Consider the following 20,872-nt stretch of genomic DNA (forward strand, 5'->3'; position numbering starts at 1 on the left):
AGTGCTGGGATTAAAGGAGTGTGCCACCACGCCCAGCATGAGAAACTGTATTTTATTTATATGTGTTTGTATATGCTTTGCCTGTTTGTGTGTGTGCATGCAAGGAAGCCAGAGGCTGACTTCAGAGCCCTGGAGCTGGAGTTATGGGTATTTGTGAGCTGCCAGTGTGGGTGCTGGGACTCAAACTCTGGTTCTCTAACAGAGCAATAAGCACTAAGTAATCAATAAGATTATATTTAATAATCAATAAGATTAGCTCTGGGTCATGTTTTTTTGGCCCCAATAATTTCTATCCTAAATACATAAATACATGAAAAAACCCCCTATATTTTAAACTTGAATAACCCCTTAGCAGGTTTCTTCATAACTGTTCAAACATAATGCCGATCACTGTAATAATAAAATGCTTTGAAACATTTAAAAATGTTTTGTTTTTTAAAAAAACTTTTCTGTTTTCCTCTTACTTTTTGATATTTTGTTACTGAGAGAGGGTTTCCCTGTGCAGCCCAGGCTCCACTGTAACTGAAATTCTGCCTCAGCAGTCCAGTGCTGGGATTACAGTTGGCACCACCATACTGACTAAGTATGGGCACTTTAATTACGCCAGTTCTTATCTAGATATGCAGAAACAGAGCACATACAGGACTAGTGTCTAGAGTATGGCCGGAGACAGCTCAGGCAGTAAAGACAGGAACTCAATGCCCAGCGCTGATGTAAAACAATGCTGGCCCTGTGGTCACAGTGCGGGGGAGGCAGAGACAGGAGGATCTCTGCTGCTGCCCCACTGCGCCAGCTCCAGACCACAGAGAGACTTGATTTAAAAAGTTACTAGATTGTGATTTGAGAAATAAACCAGTGGCTATCGTCTGACCTCTACCTGCATGCACATGCACCTGTACACACACGAGCACACACAGACCTGTCATTAACAAGAGTGCAGAGTGGGACAACAGGAGGCTGTTCACACAGCCTCTCTCCTATGGGTCTCTAAGGACATCCACAGGAAGCCACTAAGTTACAACAACCTACTTTCTGTTTCTGGGATTCTGCAAGGCCATTTCCTTAAAACCGAATCACACAAACAACAAACAGCCCTCCAAGCTACTGCCCATCATTTTCATTCAGTTAAATCGAAACAGCAAAAAAATCGATACAGAGGAACAGGCTTTGTTTTGTTATGTCTGAACATTTTAATTACAACAAAGAAACCCTTCTTCCAAACCCTGAATATTTACCATAGTATTATAACCTAGGTAGGGAAAATAATGAGTACAATTAAACTTCCTTAAATGTAGTAAAATTAAGAAGTCATCTCTTTGAAACTCTACATCATGTATCAGACACTTGTCTTCAAGAATAATAGTTATTCTGTTGTAAAGGGAAGAATATTCCTTTTATCAGAAGGCTGGCAGAGGACGCAGGCTATTCATAAACGACATCAAACTTGCTTCAGAAATAACTTCATGACAAGACTGTTGTTTACGTTTTCTCTAAGAGACTAAGGTAAACTTTCTACCTAGCTGCTGTCCACTGGGAGATATGATTAGACCAAATGACAGGATAACAGTCACGATTCAAGTCAAATGTCCTGTGGTTTAGAATGAAAGGCGAGGGGGGACGGAGAGAAGAGACCATGGGAGCGTGAATGGGGATTGTCAGCTCTGTGGACTCCTGGTTCTCTGAGAACAGTACCTCCTGAGTAGGAGACTTTGATCCCTATCATAGGTTTACGCTGAGGTCATCAGGTAAGAAACTGGGATCTGATTAACTGAGGAATCATTAATTACCCTGTGGTATTTTCAAAACCTCTGCTTCCTCTATGCTAGAATTATAGCAAATGCCTGGTTTGCATTTAGTAAGTTCTTATCAATATTAGCTACATGAAAACATACTTAATCTATACCTGTCAGATGAGAAACTCTTAGGTTAGCGAGGTCATCTAATGGCACCCCTCTCACCCACCGGCAATGTGTTCACTGAAGTGGAAGACATAGTTCAGGATAAGCAGTTATTAAAGAGATTTACCTCTGAGCTTCATCCACATTAGCACAGACAACCCCAAAGAGCTTGGATGCAGAGCTAATCACAGACAGTGCTGGAGGCAGGGGCTTAGGCACAGAGTCTCCTTCTACATCCTTCTCATAAATAGAATAAGGGTCATATTCTAGACTTCCACAGGCAACGCCATTGCCAAGCAGGAGCTACACGGGGAAAAAGGCATACGAGGGCTGAAAAATCATTCCAGATAAAAATCCCAACAGCTATTTTAAAACTACCATACCTGCTCTTCAATAAACCTATGGTCGGTTTCTTGCAGCAAAGGACTTAATATCAAGAGGTCATCCGGATGGCACAGGGCTGGCAGTAAGCACGTAGATGCTGCCGCTTGGGTATCAGGGGCAGTCAGTTCGGCAGCCAGTTCTTTGAGGATAGCACAGAGGTTCCCTTGAGTCAGAGAAGAACAGCAGTTAGCAACTGAGTACTAGCTTTTATCCTTAGCGCTCGAGATTAAAGGAAGCTCAGGCTGAGGACTAGCCCGCACTGACCAAGTTTAAAGTGTGACAGCCTAAGAATATTTCCCATTTGGCAACTGCATTACACATGAATAGCACAGTTGTGTGTTCACTTCTTCCAAGGCTACAAACAGCTGGTGAAATGACAATGTGAAGTATATGCCTTTTAGCAAGCAGTAAGTGCATGCTACCACTGTTTAAAACAAAACTACATGAAGTACAAAAGTGGGTGAGTTCGATTCTCTCATGCCTTAAGCATATGAATAACTGTGGTTTTTTTCTTTTAACAGAAAAGAAAGGGGAAGAAAAGAGCAAACAAAACACCCAGCCGAGATGCCTTTAATCCAAGCACTCGGAGTCAAAGGCAAGAAGTTCTCTTTGAGTTCAAGGCTGGCCTGGTCTACATATTATGCTCTAGAGCAGCCAAGACTATACAGAGACCTTGTATCAAAACAAAATAAAATAACTAAGCAAGGCTAGGTATGTAGCTCAGTAGTAGCATGACACTTGCCCTGCATCTAGCCCGCACTGACCAAGAGACATACTGACCTGTATGTCTCTAATTCACTTATTAGCACCAGGAAAGAAAGTTAGCCTGGTAAGGTTGGATACTCCCATAATTCCATCTACACAGGAGGACTGCTTGAGTCCAGGACCTGGTTGGAAGCCCTCCTGGACATATTACAATCTCCTTTTAAAAGAAAAAGAAAGGCAGAGGGTGGGAAGAAACTGGTTTTAAAAAGAGCTGAAGCTGAAAATATTACACTTTTATTATGACAAAGGTGAAGCATTAAAGGAAACAGCAGTGCTCTAACCTACATCCCTGCATTGTATGTGCTCAGCACTGCTTGCGCCAGCCGGAATAATCCTAACTCACGCCTACCTAGCATCCTTCCTGCTACTTTGAAGTTACCTAAAACAGCGTATCATTCTATCCACAAAAGTGTGATCACTAAAGTTATGAACATTTCATTTGAAGCATAATCTTACCAACATAATTTCATATTTTAAAAGTCACTAAACATCAAATATATACTCTGCACCCAAATTTCCAATTGTGTGATATGATTTTACATATGTTTCTATGGTGGAATTCAGATGTATATAAGGTCTACATGTTGCAGGCAGTTGATATATCTTGTCTCTTTGAATCTATCTTATGTTTTCCTTCATTTAATTCATTTGAAGAAACAACATTATCTGTTCTATAAAACTATAAACATATAGACTTATGTTTATATATAATATATAGAACTACAGATAGACTGGATTTTGATGATGATAGCTCTCTGGTACAATTTAGTTTGTTAATGTGCTATCCTTTGTTTTTTAACTGGTGGTGGACCTACAGGTAACACCAGGTAGATGTGATGGGTCATTCTGTGTTGGATATTAGCATTTATGAGACAGCTCCAAATTTGGACACTGTATAGAGATTTGACGTTTTAGTAATTTTTAAAACATGAAATTTTGGTAATGAGATTACATTTAAAACTTTAAAAACTTTATTGTACTACGAAGTATAACACTAGTAACAAGAATTTACTAAAGATAATAGATGCTGTAAAACATACAAGCAACTTAGGAAAGAGCTCTCTCTAAGGAATGTTGTAAGGTCAGACAAGCAAACAGGAACTGTCAGAGATCGTAATGTAGTCAGACTGAAGCCAGGAGGCTGGGCTAGAACCAGAGCTTCTAACTAAGCGCTGTGCTGTGCTGCGCTGCACACACACTTCTCGGAGCTGTGCTAGGTGCTGTGGAGGACTTCCACTTATTTTGCAGTGCTGGGATGGGCCTGCACACACTAGGTAAGAAATCTGTCGCCTGGATTGTAGTCCTCAAACGCTTTCTATTTTGAGACAAGTCTCACTAATTACTCAGGCTAGCATGACTGCAATCTAAAGCACAGGCTGCTGTCTAGCTCACCTGCCGACTCAGTTTCTCAGGTTTGTGCTGCCTGGACTGGCTGATGGAATTATAACTCTAACTCTAATAAGAGAGGGTAGCAAGGAGCCAATGAGGGCTTAACACAACAAATCCGAGGTGAGTAGAGGAATGTCTGTGAGTCTAACTACCATCATGTGACACTGAGTAAAACGAGTGTTGTCAGTACAGGCAGGAAGTGTTTTTGTGCTACCGTAAGTGTGAAAATAGTGGAAATATTTCTTAGTTAAAATGATTCTTTGCCTAATTGATTCTGGAGAAAGAGCTTATCTACATCAAACCTAAGACAGAAAATAAAAAATTAACTCAAAATTCTATTCCACAGCCATCAGAGCCAGTCACTTACTATCGCTCTCCTCTTTTTTTTCTGAGTTTGAGTCTTATTCCGTTAGCCTTGACCCTGACCGGATCCTTCTGCCCCAGCTCAGGAAAGCTGGGATTACATGTGTGAGCTACCATGCTTGGCCGGAATTATTCTTTGAGAAAAACATTGTTATTTGCTGAACTACCATCAAGAACATTACTTCAGTTCTTAAAAAATGTTCCGAGTGCCCGGCAGAGGTAGCGCACGCCTTTAATCCCAGCACTTGGGAGGCAGAGGCAGGCGAATTTCTGTAAGTTATATTATAATTTTCTATACTTTTATAAAAACAATATAAAATAATAAAGTCTATAAATATATTTATAAAATAGAAAAATATTATAAAAATCATGTCTTAAAATTCACATTAAAAAGTAGATAGATTCTAAAAAGATTGAGGAAAAGTTAAGAATTTTTTTTTTTTTTTTTGAGAAATACATAGTAGGTCCCTGGATTTGTTTCTTTAAAAACCACCACCCCCACGGCTACCTACCACTCCCACCAGACAGCCAGGGTTGTTACACATAGAAATTCTGTCTAGAAACAACAAAAAACAAAAAAATAAAATTTTAAAGATTAATTCTTCAAGAATTTCATGAATGCCTTTGGCCACTTCCACCTGTCTCCTCCATCTTCTCTCAATCTACCCTCTATTTTACCACTCTCTTACATTGTTGGTTGTGAGCCTAGCCTTTAACGGTTGAGCCATCTCTCCACCCTCGTTCTATCCACTCAACTTTGTGTCTTACACACTCTTACAGTTTGGCTATCAAGTGGGGTGAGTGGGAGTTACCAGAGGCCACACCTTAAAGAGAACTAACTCTTCCTCTCCTGGTAGCTGTCAATCACCAACAGCGCCTCAGCTTGGCCTGGGGCCTCGCATCTACCTCCCTATTCTATGTTACGGTTTGGTCTGGCTTGCGTCTGTGCAGATCTTGTGCACACTGTCACAAGCAAAGTGCACTCACACGTACAACTAACTGCCCTCCAGTGTGGAGAAAACACTGCTTCCTTCTAGTCATCTACAGCCTCGGTGCTCTGCTCCCCTGTCTGAGAGGGAACCCAGATTTAAAAAAGGATTTTTTTTTTATTACATTTTGATCTGTTTGTTTGTATGAGCACGTGCATGTGCCACAGCACAGGTGTGAAGGCCAGAGGACAATGCTGTCACGGGGAGGCAGGCTTCTCTCCTCAGCAGGTGGAGCTGGGGTCCACCTCAGGCCTTTAGCCTGGAAGCAAGTGCCTGTAACCACCGGCCTGACTTTGTTTCCAAAGAAATGTCTTGGAGGTGGCTTCAAATACACAAGTACATATGATTCCCAGCTGCATCACCGAAATTCCATTCCAAGAAAACACATTTAAAAAAAATATTCAAGATTTTTTCTTTCTCCTTACAGTTCTTTTTACCAGAAAATACACATCTATATTCCTGTCTTCCTAAATGTTTAAAAATTCAAACCCTGTCATTTTTATTCCAACATATGAACTGTAAAGTACAAACCCCGAGAGCTGCTTTTGCTGCAGCCTAGGCTTCTACGCTGTGCGGCACTGCAATGGTTCCCAGAGTGCTGTGGTCTCCTGTACCAAGGCAACTTTCAGAGGGCACAGGGTGAGCCAGGCCCAGAGCTAACTAAGCAGGGACTGTCTTTTAGGGACAACATGAAACAAACCTTTGTTTTTTTCTTTTCAGACAAGATCACATCATGTAGCACAGGCTGTCCTTGAACTCACAACTCTTCCTAGCCCTGCCTCAGCCTCATAAACTCAAGGATTACAATGTCAGCCATTAAACTCAGATGACAAACGCACACATCAATCTTTATCCCGCTACTTACTACAGATGAGTTTGCGTTCACTCATAAACTCTCCAAGGCTTTACCAAGTAATGAAAATGTAACCAGACCACCACATTATCCTAGGATGAATGAAGAAATTGCTATATACTATTTTTTTGAGCAGTACTTCGGATAGTGCTGAACTAATAATAAATATTTTGCAGGTCTTTCCAAGGACATACACATACACCACATGGTGATAGTGAGCACTCTGGTAGGCACACATGAGCCAAAAGAATGAAACAATGGGAACAGTGGGAACAATGCCATTCTCATGATTACAAAGGACAGGGCATGCTGTATATTAATATTCCCAATTAATGTGACGTTATATTACCTTAATGTGCAGAAGGAGATGAGCAAAAAGAAAATGTAGTTTCACAGGGAATACAGGCAGTAACATGCATCTTAACATGGTTTAAGTATTAAAAACACAGAAGTCCCAGAGAATACAAATGCTACATTTTAACTCCTCAAATAAATGGCTTCAATTATTTAGAGCAGCAACATATTATCTTAAAACTATGTTTTATATCAGGCACAATAAAATCTGTGACTCTAGCACACAGGAAACAGAAGTGGCAGGGGAGGACAGGAGTTCAAGGTCATCCTCAGGCACACAGCAGGTCTAAGAAAGGCTATGAAGTTGTCAAAACAATGTAGTCTTATCCCCCCTCCCCCACCCCCATCTACTCCCTGGCAGGGTTTCTCTGTGTAGCCTTGGCTGTCCTAGAACTAGCATTGTAAACCAGTCTGGCCTTGAAGGTAAGTCTGCCTCTGCCTCCAGAGAGAGGATTAAAGGCTTGTGCCACCCACACCCCGCCCCTACAAAGGACAATCTTATCTACTGCTGAACTTCACTAATCCAAAGTTGTTTTTGTTTTTTTTTTTTTTTGCATCTAATAAGAGCAAAACTTAGATTATAAACTTTGTAAAATCAATTCTACCTCGGTGGCTCAGCAGGAAATACAGAGTTAGGAATATAATATAGAACAATGGAAAGGAACGTGTATGATAAATAGCATTCTATAAGGAAGCCAGGAAGAGTCATATTTATAATAGATTTACACTATAAAAATCTATAAACAACAACAACAACAACAAAACCTCTGGAAGTTTTGTGACTTGTTTTGTGCATAGTAGGGCCACAGGTACTTTCCCCAAGAGATGTAAGCAAGATATGAAAAGATACAAGAACTAGACTCCCTGTCTTCTTCCTTTAGAGGTAGGGTTGTAAGATGTAATTCACACTAGCCTGGAACTCATTATGTAGCCCAGGCTGGTCTCAAACTAACAGTCCTCCTGCCTCAGGCTCTAAGGGACTAGAATTATAGGTGTTTGTTGCCACACTTGGCAAAAAATTATGTTTATAAAAACCTAATCTTTAGTCTAAAACAGTGAGCCCAAGGACTCTACCATCTAAGAACAAAGGTACTAAGTGATCGCTTCTATTCGTTAACTGAGCCAAGCAACTACTGGTTCAAATCTCAAGCTGGTCACAAACAAGACACTCTGGTCTAAGGCACATACCTTTATAGGTCTCAGGAGGTAACAAAATTAGTAGTTCATAAAGTCTCTGTCTATAAACTACTGACGGTGTTTTCAAAGCACTTCCATAGGTTTTTAGTATTGAAGAAAGCCTTGAAACAAAAGAAACAGTGAATTTTAAGTGTGTATGTTCTATGAAATGCACAAGCATGGTACAGGTACATATAACATAAGCTAATCAACATTGGTGCTAACTCGTGTTTTCAGAATAAGGTGGGCTCATAAGTCTAAGATGGATCCTGGGAACGAAGCTGGGGTAGAGCATGTGCCTACTCCACGAGGCCTGGCTTTCACTCCTGGTACTGCAGTCAACCAACCAATCAATCAAACAAAACAACAATAATACTTTTTCTAACATTCTTCATAAAGTAAAACTATAAAGTCAATTTTCACTTCAAATGTCACTAAGTAATATTATAACTGAAACCTTATTTATACTCAGTAAAAATTTCAAAAGTTACAACTTGGCATTTGCCAAAACCAAAAATCTACTAGGTAGAAAGTTAATTCAATAAATAAATAAAGTAAAATTAACACTGGTTCTATTTTATAACCTTCAGCTTGATAATCATGATAAAACAATTTCAACATCCCATATGGAACATTTTAGTAATGGAAGCTAAGCTAACTCATCATACTTCTATGTTTCTTTAAAACTGAATCAGAAAATTATAGCTAACGTGAAAAGTATTCTATTCATATTTGTACTTGTTAAAAACTACTAATTATATTTTTAGAACTCTACATCATTTACTAGGCTTAAATACATAAAATTTAGTTCAGAGGAATATCATTTGTTTCTGTAAACTCAGATGAGTAGATCAAGATGAAAATGGAGGAAATCATTTTTATTGGCTTTTGCTTCCACGAGAGGCAAAGGTTAGTTTCTAATTAGCTGATCTACAGAAATACAGGGACATAAATGTACATAATACAGATAAAGTACAAAACTTGCATAGTTAGGTCCGAGAAAGGAACTTTTTCCTATCCATAAAGACAAATTAACATTAACTAAAAGTGGGGGTGGGGGGTCAGGGGGCATGGAGCAGTGAGAGGCAGTTAGGTTACCTCTGATAACCTAACTGTAATCCTGCGTGTGCTCCTGCAACCCCATGCTGAAAGGACAGAACTTGGTTTTCTAAAAGCTGCCTTCTGATGTCTACTCTCACACAAAATAATAAAAAAATTTACAAAGCAAAACCCCAGCTGATTCAGAGCAAGTAAACAAACGCCAACATAAGACCTTAGGTGAGCTTGCCCCCACATCAAGTAAGGACAAAAGTGTGGGTCTCCTCAGAAAAGATTATGACTCTAGATCTTTTTGAAGATCTAGACTTCTAGATCGGACTAATTAATCAAGAAAGTATAATTCTAAACTACTATATATCTACCTAATTAAGTTATTTTGGAATATAAAAAGCTAAAGAAAATCTTATAGGAAGAAGTGAATAAGTCCAGTCAACTGACAGGCCAATAAGCAAATAAGAATTAGCAAATATAGCACAATGGCATGTGCAAAAATTCTATTTGTTACATAGCAAATCCCAACACATTTCAAAGGACAGATAAAATGCAATAAACATTTATCTACAAATTTTATGAGCTAGACAGTTAGTTTAAGGTTTAAAAAAAAAAGAATGAAAATTTAAGAAAAAGAGAATGAAGAAGCAAAAGCAAACTTCAACATGAACAAGGCCATTTTAATCACGGAGATCAGCAGGCAATGAGAGAAGGCGTAACAGAAACATCTTCTTCAGAATGAGGGGGCACTATGGCTACAGCAAGCTTTAAGGGTAAGATTTTAGAAGACTAAAAAGAACAACTTCATGCTAAGACATCAGAAAATAAAAATGCATTAGGAAAACTCTTGGAAAATTTTACTTGTCAAATTTTACTTAAACAGAAAAAGAACATAGAACGTCTCCCAAAACAGACCTTACAAAGTTAGAAACAAAGAAATGGATTTTGCATTATTTTTTTTTTTTTTTTAAAAAAGTAGCAATTTCAAACATGGTCTCTCAGAAAAGTCTCACGTGGCAGATCACTCCAGCCACACAGACTCTCCTTGATGAAACCTTATTCTATGCGGTTAATAACTTCAATGCTTCAAGAGAAAGTATAAGAAAAAAAGAAATAGGACAGTCTCACCTATGGATATAAACAAACTCATAACAAAGCCACATCTAGATATTTATAAAACTGATCAATACATTTCTTAAAGTGTATCACATTAAACAATTCGATATACATAAAAATCTCATATCAAAAAAAAAAAAAAAAGTCCGTGGCCTAACAGAGCATGTACTTTAAAAAGTCTACAGCAAATATCACTGCTAAGAATAAAATATCAGAAGTGACCCTAGAAAGCCTTCTCTTCAGGATTCTTTTTTTTCTTTTGGTTTTTCGAGACAGGGTTTCTCTGTATAGCCCTGGCTGTCCTGGAACTCACTTTGCAGACCAGGCTGGCCTCGAACTCAGAAATCCGCCTACCTCTGCCTCCCGAGTGCTGGGATTACAGACGTGTGCCACCACGCCCGGCTCAGGATTCTTATTAGTTTATTTTTTTGAGAGGCTCTAAGTTGGCTTCAAATATGTGCTCAGCCCACTCTGCTTCCAAGTGCTGGGATTACCAGTGTCCGTTCGTCACATCTGGCTTTTTAAAGAAGAGGTGAGGTATTATGTCGCCCAGGCTTGACTCCTGAGGAGCTGAGACTATGCACGCGCACTGTGCATTTCTATGTAGTTGTTTCTATGTTTGCTCTTTTTAAGTGTTAAGGAGGATTTATGTGTATGGTGTTTGGCGTGTGTGTGTCTGTGCACCCAGTGCACATGCCCACTGCTTGCGGAGGCCAGAGAGGCCAGCGAGCACCAGGAGCTGGAGGTACAGACGTTGGGGGCTGCTGTGTGGGTGCTGGGAACTGAACTGCAGCCCTGTGGAAGAGCAGCTGCTGCTCTCAACCACTGAGCTGTCTCTCTATCACATTTGTATGCTTTTCTAAGACAGAATCTCAACTATGTAGCCCAGGATAGCCTGCGATTTTCTCTGTAGCCCATATTGGTCTTGAATTTGTACTGATCATTTTGCCTCCTAGGTGCTGGAATTATAGGTGTGCTTTACTAAAGCTAGCTTCTATGAAGTTGTAAAATGCACTTATAGAATATGTAAGAGACAGAAGAATATGAATAAGAAAGGACTGTGAGGAGAAAAAAAAATCTAGATGTCCATGGAATTGTGTGTGTCCATGTGTGTTAGCACACTGGGGTACACCTGGATGTGCATACATGAGTATGTAGAGACCCAAAGCTGATTATCAAATATCTTCTCTCTACTTACTGAGGCATGTCTAATGCTTGCCAGTTCCAGCCAGTCTGACTAGATGGCTTGCCCCAGAAATCCCCCATCTCTGCCTCCTGGTGTTGGGGATACAGGCAGTCCTGTGCCTGACTAGGTTTAAAATGGGCTCAGAGGATCCAAGTCTGGTTCTTTCGCTTATGCAGCAAAATGCCTTTGAGGTATCTTTGCCATACTACACATTAAATTTTAACATAGAAGCATCTAGCAGGGTGGCTGGAGAAGGGATGAGTTATATTCTTTCAGAGTAGCAATGAAGTGATCATATACACCACACACCATGCATTTAATAACCACCACAACAAAAATACAGTACCTGCCAACTGTGTTTTTAAAAGTAAAACATCTTTATAAGACACCTTGACAACAGAGAAAATCATGTTCATAGTGTTATAAAAACTTAAATGTTCTTCACACTTATGTACAGATTCAGTTACAAACAAAAATTCAACAGGAAATGATCCAAAGTATAAGAATGATAAAAAAAAAAACAAAGCAAGCAAACAAACAAAAAAACCCAAACCAGGTCAAAGTGCTTGCTCTATGGCACAGGGACAGGCAAGCAGACCAAAGGGCAGCCACGAGGGGCACAGAGTGCAACAACAGTCATGTTTAGGGATGTAATGTGTTAGATGATGATGGCAATCATCGAAGGAAGGAAGGAAGGACAGACAGCCTGTGAAGGCAGAGCACAAGACCAGGATAAGTCTCCAACATGAAAGAAGAAAATGAAATGGTTTTAGTTTGGTTTGAATTTTTGTCCCTAGCCGGGCGTGGTGGTGCACTTGGGAGGCAGAGGCAGGCGGATTTCTGAGTTCGAGGCCAGCCTGGTCTACAGAGTGAGTTCTAGAACAGCCAGGGCTATACAGAGAAGCCCTGTCTCAGAAAAAAAAAAAAGAAAGAAAGAAAGAAGGAAAAAGAAAAGAATTTTTGTCCTTGAAAACTCATGTGTTGAACATGCAGTTAACTCCTGCGTGTTGTGGCAGTGGTCGTGCCATCCGGAATGGGGATGGCCACATCTGTGAACTCCAGCAGCAGCCAGGTGCTGGAGAGATGCTAGTGTCTGCTGTCCCTAGAGTCAGGTTGACAAGCTTTAGCCAGGTGACTTTGAGAAGCTGCTCTGAGGATTCATAGCTTCTGCCACCAACCTCAGTAAACTGTGAGAGCCCCCGGGGAGGTGAGCAGACAAGGACAGAACAAGGGAGCTCGCTCTGTTGTTGACAAAGCAGGACAAAAATGGAGCTTTCTCTGCTGTCGGCCAGACGTCTGCAAAAGTCCAGAGGAGAGGAAGCTCCAGAACAGCGTCATGGTGGAGTCCATGGGGTTTTTTTGTTTCTTTGTTTTTATTTTTTTCTTTTTTACAACAGGGTTTCTCTATGTTTACAGCCTTGACTGTCCTAAAACTCACTGTGTAGACCAGGTTGGCCTCAAATTCTGTGTGCCTCTGAGTTCTGCGATTAAGGTGTGAACCACAGCCAACCACCCTGCAAAGTTTCAATTTTTTTCCCCTAGATTTGTTTTAAAGCAGGATCTTACCATATAGCCTTCCTTGGCTTGCCTGGAACTAGCTATGTAGACCAGGCTGGTTTGAATTCAGAGATCCACCCATTTCTACTTTCCTGCAATTACATCATGCTTCAGCACTTCTGGCTCCAAATTCCTCAGGAGAAGCGGTGAGGGAAGATGAAATATATCCTGGTGGCTTGAAGCTACACAGAGGTCGTTCATTAAATGCTATCTATCCATCAAACCCAAAGAAGTAAGTTAATAAAACTCACTGTCAATTCAATACTATCGGAAGGATGGGCCTTTTGCCTTTCTCGCAGGAATGATTAATGACTTGATAAAATTGTTTGACAAAGGCAGTTTGGTTCTTTTGTCTCTGTGTCTCTTCTGCTACATGAGGACAAACAATCCGCCCTCTCCAAAGGATGGACAAATAAGGTGCCATATTGGAGATGGGCAGCAGACTCTAACCAGAGACATCATTCTGCCAGCACCTTGATCTTAAACTCTCGGTCTCCAGAACAATATATATATATACACACACATTTCTATGGTATCAACCCCCTGGTCTATGGTGTTTGGTTTCACCAGTAAAAAAACAGACTTCTACCTCACTCTAAGTAGAAAAATCAACTTAAGATGGATTAAAGATGCAAACATAAAAGATAAAACTTGAAATATGAGAAAATCAAAGCAAAAATATACAAGATGAAGCCTGGGAGTGGTGGCGTGCACCTGGTATCCCAGCACTTGAGAGGAAAGGCAGGTGGAGCTCCATGAGTTCAAGGTCAGCCTGGTCACACAGAGTTCTAGAACAGTCAGGTCTACATAGAGAGACTGTTTAAAAACAAAACAAAACCAACAAAAAACCAGAACAACCCTTCTCTCTCCCAAAAATTCCAACACTAACCAAAAAAGATGTGACATTTAAATTGAGAACATATGAATTTAAAAAAGATATTTTAGTATTTAATGGACAGCAATAGTGTTGCGAGTATGTAAAAAGTCTTATAAGTCAACTTAAAAGGACAAACAACCTAAAAGAGAGAAAGCTATCAGCTCAAAGGCATGTCTGTTGCTTAGGTTCTATTTCAGTGTTAAACAGGACAACTGCCCCTCTCAGTCAAGTGCTGAACTACAGCCATAGCTGTTTATCTGCCCAGTTCTGTGTATGAGTCCTTCTGAGCTGTAAGAGTTGAGCAATTTTGATGCAGATCTGAGAACCTATACAATTTAAAATATTTACTGTGGCCCTTAATGTTTATAGCTAATGCTTTAGCCATGCTTGATTCAATGATGGTCATCTATTGTCATACTTCTCGGCTATACCTTAATGCATTTTTCTTTATATATAAAGTGGCATATCATGAAAAACCTTTTGAAAGAATGTTCTTTATACCTTATTAATTTGGAAATTAGTGCTTATAATTGTAAGTTACACACACACACACACACACACACACACTAAAAAGTATTGGCTTTTTCCTGTGTTTTATCAGCTAGATGATAAATCAACTATAAGAACTATAATAAACACACAAAAACCTGTATGTGTTAACAAGCATCTAGTTCTTTGGAAATAGAACAACACTAACAAACCAATACAATGCATACCTGCAAAGGTTAGCAGGCTTAGGATTTAATTTCTTGTTAAAACTGCCTGTATGAAAGGTATATTATTCACCAAGTAATTTTCCTCCCCTTTAATATGCATCTTTTCTAGCCTAAAAGAGAAGAAGAGAAGTCACATATCTAAATGATTGCCTTCCTTTGCCAAAGGAATCAACTCTATCGGCTTGCCTTATCAGTCCACCTAAGGGATTACAGAGAGGTAGCTAACTGCTCTTAGAAAGCTCTTCCAGTCTAAAGAACTGATCCTTACTGAGTCAGCAGATCCACAGCACAGGGAAGCGGCGGCAGGAGACGCTGGATGACTTCCTCAGTAAGGAGATCACCACAGTGGGAAATGAAACTCTTGACAGCTGAAAATGAGAACAGACACTTACTCCCTGTACAGAGTCATAGGCCATGAGACCAGAACATCCAGTTATGTATAGCATCAGCAATGTTACAAAGAAGTGCTCAAAACAAAAAAAATCTTGAAATTCTAATGATTAAAAAGGAAGCTAGTATCTTCCATCTTTAATTATATTTTTCAAGAATTTCCTGGGATTGCTAAGAGACTAAATTAACAAAATGGTGTTGCCCTGGGTTGTGCTTAACCCTTGAGATCAGAGGCAGTGAGTTCAAGGTCATCGTGATCTACACAGTAAGTTCTAGGACAGCAAGAGCTACATAGTAAGACTTCCATCTCAAATTTAAAACAAGAAAAGAAACAAAGAAATCAGGGGTTAGAGAGATGTTTCATTGTTTAAAAATGTGTAGGATTCATATCTGGTTCCTATTACCATGTTGCTTTGATTGCAGTTTAAGGGGGACCTGACCCCTTTTCTGACCCCCACTGTTAACCCCCCCCCACAATGTGAGAGAGAGACAGAGAGAGAGAGAGAGAGATTTTCACATACACATAAATACAAATAAATCTTTAAAAAAATAAATAAATAAAAGAGCAGCTTAGACTTCCAAGTCTGTCAATTTCTCACTAGTTCTGCAGAAACATGCAGACTCTACCCAGGGCATGAGTTTACAGTTACTCAAATAACTGAGACTGCTTCAGAAGAAGAGGAAAATAAATAGTTTAGACTTGAGTGTCAGGTTGAAATTAAAATTTTTTCTTTTTAAGGGTAAAATTCATTGGATAAACAAAACAAGCATGTGGTGGTCCCTGTTCTAAGAAAGCCATTTTCCTTAGTTTAAACTAATAGTGAAAAATTATTGTCAAGCCTACATACACTGTCACAAATACGTACTGGGACGCACACATCTCCAGGGCTAATTAATCAGATTCTTACTACTTCTTGTGGGTTTCCATCTGGCCTGAGTCTGAGACACGCAGTGGTCAGTCTAAAGCTCCAGCTCTCAGACTTGGCTCAGTACCACTCAGAGTTATCACCAGCTAACTGATCACACTCAGGTATGGAAACAGCCAGATTCCTGTCCCTTTACACTAAATGAAACCCACAGAATGTACAAAGGGTGAAGAAAGGCCAGGGAGAAGAGAGATGGCAGTCAACCTACCACAGAGAGCACCGGCTCGGCCTTCCAGGGTCACTTGCCAGGTAAACGAGTCTCCTCGGCTTTTTTCTGTTTCTAGATCTTTGGGGGACACTGGAAAGACACACTTCCACAGCAGCAGAACTCGAGTGAGGTGATGACTGACCACGGCAGGACCTGCAAAGACAACCTCATGTGACTCCTTAGAGCTGGACTAGGGAGCAGGGATGTCTCCCTTAAGATGAAAATATTTGAATGTACAACTGCAATGTTTTGTATCTTCTGGTTTCCAATGAATGGTTATTAAGTGTTGCAGCCCAGAAAAAGAAACAGGAACGGAACAGCCAAGCCTGGGTTGGGGTGTCAGCTACTACCTAGCTACTGTGTCTCCCGTGACAGAGTGAACTTCAGGGTACTTGAAAATCTGGCCAATAGCACATAAATGGAAGGCAACAAGCAACACTGTAACACTCCTCAGAGTAACTTTTATTTCATATTTTAGTTATGTGTACACAGGTGTGTCTGTGTTCTGGTATGCATATAAGTGAAGTTGCCCAAGGAAGCTAGAAGATGGCTGGATCCTTGTACTGACTATGGGAGCTGGAAAGCAAGAAGGCTGAGCCTCCCCTCCAGCTCCATCTCTCCAGCCCCATCTCTGCTTTTGTCTTCCAAATGCTACTCTTAGAGGTTTACAGTAGCACATCTGCTGTACATTTTCACTACTTCAGTCTTTTGTTTAAAAAGAATTTTTAAGACTTTTTTTTAAATGTGTGAGTGCTTTGTTTGCATGTATGTATGTATGTATGTATGTATACCACGTAAGAGCATGATGCCTGAAGAGATCAGATCTGTAAGAACTGGAGTACACTGGCTAGTTTTGTCAACTTGACACAAGGTAGTCATTTGGGAAGGAAGCTCAACTGAGAAAATGCTCCCCCCAGCCAGGCCTGTGGTGAAGCCTGTGCTGCATCTTCTGGACTGATGACTGGTATGGGAGGTGGTGCCACCCCTAGACGGGTGGTCCTGAGTACTGTAAGAAAGCAGGGTAAACTGGTAAGTAGCATTCCTCCATGACCTCTGCACCAGTTCCTTACAAACTGTAAGCTGAAGAAGCCCTTTTGTCCCCAGGTTGCTCTTGGTCACAGTGTTTCCCACAGCAATAAAAACCCTAACTAAGACAGAATTATAAGTGGCTGTGAACTATCATGAGGGTAGCAAGAACAGCACCAGGGTCCTCCGCATGAACAAGTGCTCTTAGCTGCTGAGCCATCTTTCTAGCCTGTCTATCTCTTGAGGTACACTTTGGAGCTCAGGCTGGCCTGGAACTCATGACCCTCCTGCCTCAGCCTCCCAGTGCTAAGATGACAGGTGTGAACCACAATCCAGGCTTCTCACTGTTAACATCTGAAACAACTTGTTCCAGGTTAAAGTTCGGATGCAATAAAAGGCGATGAAGAGGGCTGAGGAGACGGCTCAGCAGGTAATGCGCTCGCTCTACAACAGAAGGCCTCTGTTCCATCTCCATCCTCGACACCCACATAGGAGGAAGGAGAGGACCAGCTCATGAAGTGGTTTTCTGACCACACAGACATGCACACGCCTTCACAATAATAAAGTAGAAGTATTTAAAGGCAATATACAGTGATAATATTATCATTTAAAAACAAAACAAAACCCCCTAGACGCATAAAAACTAAAGCTCAGCTTTTCTTCCCAAACAGGGTTCTCTCACACTCAGCTGGGGGCTGCAGCCCTTCCTCGTTGCTCTCTCTGAACTGTGAGTGTGGGGAACTGCAATGGGCTTTCGGGGAGACGTGTGGGAGAGGCCTGAGTAGGCTAATTTGGTTCTGCCCACTTAGATATGTAAACTTGGGCGAATAATTTAACTTTTTTGTCCTTAGTTTTCTCATTTTTAGTAAGAGAAATAACAGTATTTCCCTCATAGGATAGTTTCCGAGACTTTCGGTTCATAGAGACAGCAGTACTGGCTTGAGTTAGGCATTTATTCAGTGTCTGGTGTGCAATTATTGTCATTGTTATTATTTGGTGTTTTGCATTTGTCTTAGTCAGGGTTTCTATTCCTGTACAAACATCATGACCAAGAAGCACTTGGGGGGGAAAGGGTTTATTCAGCTTACACTTCCATACATCATCACCAAGGAAGTCAGGACTGGAACTCAAGCAGGGCAGGAAGCAGGAGCTGGTGCAGAGGTCATGAAGGGATGATGTCCTTTACTGGCCTGCTTCCCCTGGCTTGCTCAGCTTGCTCTCTTATAGAACCAAGACTACCAGCCCAGAGATGGCACCACCCACAGTGGGCTAGGCCCTCCCCCTTGATCACTAATTGAGAAAATGCCTTACAGCTGAATCTCATGGAGGCCTTTCCCCAACTGAAGCTCCTTTCTTTGTGATAACTCCAGCCTGTGTCAAGTTGACACATAAAACCAGACAGTACCGGATTTTTTGTCTTTTTAAGGCAGGGTTTCTTTATGTAACTCTGGCTGTCCTGGAAGTTGTTATGCAGACCAGATTGGCTTCAAACTCATAGAGAGCTGCCTGTCTCTGCCTCCCAACTGCTCATCTTAAAGAGATACACACCATCTCACCCACCATTACACACCAAAATAAAATAATTAAGAAAATCAAAGAATCGAGACTTGATTAAAAAAAAAAAAAAAAAAAAAAGAGTAGCAACTGCAAGCTTTGGGAAGACGTACAGCACCCAGGGCACTTTATAATGTGAACACCAAAGAAGGCCAGGGTCACATTAAGAAGGCATGTGAATAAACTGTTGGGCTTTCAGCTTGCCAAAGATATGGGTCAAAAGGAATAATGACTGCATTGGTTTGAAACATACAAATATGTAATATTCCATGAGTTTGTAATGGTATCTAAAACACTCATATCCTTAAGAAGCAGCTAGGATTTCATTTATTAATTTTTGCAGTACCGGATATTGAACCCAGGGTTTCATGCATGCTAGGCAACTCTCTACCACTGAGTAAATCCCTCTAGGATTTTAGAGTATTCTAAAATTTTCTGATAACAAATGAAACAAATAGGGGCGAGGGAGATAGCTCAGTTGTTGTGAGTTTGCAGAACGAACATGAGAGTCTATGTTAGCATGGCTTGGCACAGTGTGTGTAACCAGTGGGGGAGGGGGAGTCCTGGAGCTGGCAGCCAGTTCAGCCAGAACAGGAGGCTCCAGATTCAATGATACGCTGTTTCTAAAGACGCAGTGGAGAATGACTGTGACACCAGGTGTCAATTTATTTTATCCACACCCATGCCCACCTCTCCTACATGTGCATCTGCACAAACATACACATATACTGCAACAACCACCACAAAGGCAGAGGGGGTGGGGTGGGGGCACACGAAAATACATATAAAATAGAGTTCAGGAAAACACAATAAAAATACTCATAAGAAGTAAAAACTTTTACATGGTGATTATAAAATGCCTAAGTCAATCTCTCCCTCTCTCTCTAACATAAGCTCCTGTTCTCTAGCCCAGGCCAACCTCAAATATGCAATCCTCCTATCTCAGTTCAGCCCCCTCTGCAACCATGCCAGGCTTACTCATCTTTCTGATGTTGTTGTTGTTTAAAGAAAAGAACATTGTACAGCCTTCCTCCAGTGCAATGGCATTGGATATAAAAGGTTATATCAAGATACTGAATTTACTAAGGCCAGGGAGAAAACTCAGGGGCTAAAGAGTTCCCACTGCATAAGTAAGAGGATTGGAATTTGGATCCCAGGACCCATGTAAGAGATGAGGGTGTCCCCATGGCCTATAATACAACACTGAGTGTCATGGAAAAGGAGAGACATCAGGGTTTGCTGGCTGCTAGCTTACCAAAACCAACCAACCAACCAACCAAACACAGAAAAGCTCCACGAGCCCCAGGTTCAAAAACAGACCCTGTCTCAAATGAAAAAGGTAGAGAAATAGAGGGAAATATGTGATATTCTCTGAGGTCTTCAAGTTGAAATACGCACACACATACATACATAAATAGGTATATATCCTCATACACAAATACTGAATAATTTCATAGGAGAGGGGTCTGGGGAGATGGCTCAGTGTTAAGAGCACTGGCTGCTCGTCCAGAGAGCCCAGATTCTGTTCCTAGCACGTACAAGGCAGTTTACACCCATTTGTAACTTTAGTTCTAGGAGATCTAAAACCCTCTTCTGTCCTCTGTATGTACCAAGCATGCATATGTTACACATATATCTGCATGCAAAATGCCTATACACAAAAAAGAAAAAAATCTGTACAAAAATTAAATTTTCCTGTTAACCCATCAGCATCATCAGCACGGCAGGCAAAGGAAGCAAGTGTCACGTGAGGAGCAGATGAAAGCCTGCTGGTGTACAGCCACCGTACTGCAGAATAATGAGCTACACTCTGTGAGCACCTCAGATGACCAGAGCCACACCAGACACTCCTGCCATTTTTTAGCTCAGACTATATAAAATTAGAAAAAAGAAATAAACAAACAAAATAAAATATACAAAACAAAATAAGCCCATATTACATACCAAGCCAGGTGAACCTGATTCAATAAATTCTTTAGTCTAGTAAGTTTCTTTAATAACCTTAAAAATATTAGCGTTGCTCTTTCCTAAAGATCACTTATGTAGCTGTATCATGCATGCCTTTAATCCCAGCACTCGGGAGGCAGAGGCAGGC

At 40.7% G+C, this 20,872-nt stretch overlaps 1 protein-coding gene across 4 annotated transcripts in view; it reads right to left on the bottom strand.

The window, feature by feature from the left end:
* Positions 1-20,872, bottom strand: part of Heatr5a (HEAT repeat containing 5A) — an 86,131-nt gene that overhangs the window by 47,798 nt on the left and 17,461 nt on the right. For all 4 annotated transcript variants that reach the window (XM_029484724.1, XM_029484723.1, XM_029484722.1 and 1 more), the window contains exons 11-15: positions 16,198-16,350; positions 14,942-15,041; positions 8,184-8,293; positions 2,282-2,445; positions 2,026-2,201 (exon numbers count right to left, since the gene is read on the bottom strand). In XM_029484724.1, coding sequence (XP_029340584.1) covers positions 2,026-2,201; positions 2,282-2,445; positions 8,184-8,293; positions 14,942-15,041; positions 16,198-16,350 — 703 coding nt within the window. The remainder of the gene's footprint in view (positions 1-2,025; positions 2,202-2,281; positions 2,446-8,183; positions 8,294-14,941; positions 15,042-16,197; positions 16,351-20,872) is intronic.

The sequence above is a fragment of the Mus caroli genome, chromosome 12, assembly GCF_900094665.2.
Source record: "Mus caroli chromosome 12, CAROLI_EIJ_v1.1, whole genome shotgun sequence".
NCBI lineage: Eukaryota > Metazoa > Chordata > Mammalia > Rodentia > Muridae > Mus > Mus caroli.